This window comes from Emiliania huxleyi, assembly GCF_000372725.1.
Source record: "Emiliania huxleyi CCMP1516 chromosome Unknown EMIHUscaffold_167, whole genome shotgun sequence".
NCBI lineage: Eukaryota > Haptophyta > Isochrysidales > Noelaerhabdaceae > Emiliania > Emiliania huxleyi.
In genome coordinates this window covers 348,432-351,143 of record NW_005200911.1, presented here as the reverse complement: position 1 = coordinate 351,143, position 2,712 = coordinate 348,432, and the positions used below count along the sequence as shown (strand labels likewise).

The 2,712-nt window shown below is 66.3% G+C and overlaps 2 protein-coding genes across 2 annotated transcripts; both read right to left on the bottom strand.

Moving 5' to 3' along the window:
- Positions 1–184: 184 nt before the first annotated feature.
- EMIHUDRAFT_72031 (hypothetical protein) lies at positions 185–1,168 on the bottom strand (the record flags this gene model as incomplete). The annotated part of the gene is made up of 1 exon (XM_005784901.1): positions 185–1,168. One exon carries the CDS (start codon positions 1,166–1,168, stop codon positions 185–187), a length of 984 nt encoding a protein of 327 aa, XP_005784958.1.
- A 677-nt stretch (positions 1,169–1,845) lies between these two features.
- On the bottom strand, positions 1,846–2,657 carry EMIHUDRAFT_112369 (hypothetical protein; the record flags this gene model as incomplete). Its single annotated transcript, XM_005784900.1, has 2 exons — positions 1,846–2,229; positions 2,271–2,657. The coding sequence occupies 2 exons, from the start codon at positions 2,655–2,657 to the stop codon at positions 1,846–1,848; spliced, it is 771 nt and encodes a 256-aa protein (XP_005784957.1).
- Between the last annotated feature and the right edge of the window lie 55 nt (positions 2,658–2,712).

The following is a 2,712-nucleotide window of genomic DNA, read 5'->3' as shown; positions in this document are numbered from 1 at the left end:
CTTGCGCGCCGCTGGACGTCGGTTCGAGGCGCCAGAAAAAGATTTTTGCGTGTTTACGGCTCGCACAACACACTGCGGGCACGGGCCGGCGCTCTCTGGCGTGCGCTGCGTGGCACTAACACAACAGGTAACCATAAAAAGAAAAACAAATGGGAACCCCTGAAGCCAAAAGGAAAATGCGACATTACCCCACTCCAGACCCCAACCCAAAGAACGTCCTCGTGTTCGCCGCCACCGCGTCCGCCACCTCGTGCGCCGGCACAGACAGGCACTCTGCGACCGCGCGGCACACGGCAGGCATGTTGCACGGCTCATTCGGCCCTCGCTTCAGGCGGCTGACGTTGGGCAGGGACGCCTTGTCGGGCTTCATGAAGGGGCTGTCCGTCTCGAGCATCAGCTGCTCGAGCGGCAAGAGCCCGGCGCGCAGAAACTCCCGCACCCGCGCGCCCCGCTGCTCCATCGCGACAAAACCGGTGAGGCCGACATAATAACCACGGTCGACATACGCGCGCAGCACCTCCTCGCCGCCGGTGAAGCAGTGCACGCAGACCCGCTTGGGAGGGACGCCCGCTCGGTCGAGGATGCCCATCAGGTCCGCGGCGCTGCCGAGCGGCGCGCCCTTGTCTGCGTCCACGTCGCGCTCGTGCAGGAATAGTGGCATCCCCTGCTCGACCGCCAGCACAGCCTGCCGCTCGAACCACTCGAGCTGAACCTCACGCCGCGAGAACATGCGGTCGTAGTCGAGGCCGCACTCGCCCACCGCCACGCACTCGGGCGCCTGAAGCATCTCGCGCAGCACGCCGATTGTCTCCTCGTCACAGCTCTTCGCGTCGTGCGGGTGCACGCCGGCGGTGCAGTACAGCTTGACTGCGTGCGCGGCAGTGCTGCGGACTAGTTTTAGCGCCCGGCGGCTGTCCACGACCGAGGTGCCTGTGACGATGACGCCTCCGACGCCAGTCAGCTCACACCGCTGGAGCTGTTCCTCTACAGCGCCGTCGCCCTTGGTTTTGATGAGGTTGGCACCGATGTCGATCAGCTCACACGGACTGCCCTGGCCGTCTCGCACGGCCCACTTGCGAAGCGTGGCGGCGTCGGCAGCGTCGCGCGCCCGGCGCGCCTCCCTCTTTGCCTCGACTTCGGCGGAATTGGCGGCGGCCGCCGCCGCCATGCCCTCTGGACTCGCCGCCTTCTCTCGCTTCCGCTGCCGCGCCTGCCGCTTGGCGAGCATCTCGGGCGTCATGATCAGCTCTGGCACGGCGCTCATGAGCGGCGCAGTGGCGAGCCGCAGACACGTGGGTTTAGGAGGGCCGAAGCAGAGCGCGAGCATGCCCGGCAGGGAGGCGCCGGCGATTTTTTTAAACCCGATCGAAGCCCTTTTTAAAATGGCAACTCTCTCTCACAGCAGACAGGCTATCGTCCTTCCAAAATCCTGCTCGTGCAGGTAAAAACCTGTCCTCCCCCAATCCTCGTCTGGTGGTCTGTTGTTTCTTTTTTAGCAGGCTCGACAGGCGACAAGAAAGAAACGCCGATGCACACGCCGCCACCACACAGGTTTTGCTGCGCTGTGCACTTTCGCGGCCGTCCTTTATCGTCTTCTTGACGTCCGTCCGCTCCACACAGTGGTGGGCGGCGGCAGCGGCCGCCGCGGTGCGCGGAACCTCGAATTCCTTGTGTAAAATTCTTTTTGCGTGTTGCCTTTGCGCGTCCGTGTCAACATTGAAGAATTTTGTGAATTATTTTTGCTTTATCCTTTAATTCCCCCTTGAGGATTTTTGTTTTCTTTTTGAGCCGATGCTTGCATCGCGTAGCATTGAGCATTACAAAAAAGGGAGGCGAACCCCGACGTCAAAGACGCGGCAGTGGCACGATCGAGTCCCTCGGCCACTGCAGTCCCAATGGCAGCGTGCACACGCCGCCCGAGCAGAGCAGCTGCGAGAGGGCCGGCAGCGGCAACGCGTCGTCGGGCCGCTCCAGCAGGTCGGTGGGCACGTAGACGCGCGCGGTGGCGCCGCCGTTCCACGAGGTGACGAGCTGCACCTCGCCGACCTGCACGAGGTGCGGCTGCGAAGGCAGCGCGCGCAGCGAGACGAGCAGCTGGAAGCGCGGGAAGAGCCGCACGTCGCCGAGCGCCGTCGCCATCGAGCGGAGCAGCACGTCGTCGTAGCAGACCGAGCAGGCAAAGACGTGGCTGACGTCGCGCAGCGGCACCGCCTCGCCATCCTCGCCGTCCTACGGGCGGTGCCACGGGCGAGTCACGAGTCGCGGCCCACCCGCGCCTCGCCGCTCCACCGGCGCGGCGCCTCCGCCCCGTCCGCCTCCGCCCTCTCCCGCTCCACCCACGCCCCCAACTCGGTGAGGTCGCCGCGCACGAGCCGCACGGGGGACGGCAGTAGCCCGTCACCCACCGCGGCGGCGAGCGAGCCCACCGCCGTGCTGTGCCGCTCCTCGAGCAGCTCGACACCGATGCAGCCGCGATACCTCCCCCGCGCCGCCACGTGCAGGAGCGCCTCGCCGCGCCCAGAGCCGAGGTCGCAAAAGACAGCCCCCGGCCCCGGCTGCAGCAGGCGCAGCAGCTGCTCGACACCCTCCTCGAGGAGCTCGCCGTCGGTGGCGGCGCGTCGGTACACCTCGCCGAGCGCCGCAGCCTCGGCCGACATCGCCTCCGGTGTTGCAGTCGTCGCCGACTCGCGTGCCTGCGCCAGCAGCCGCCGC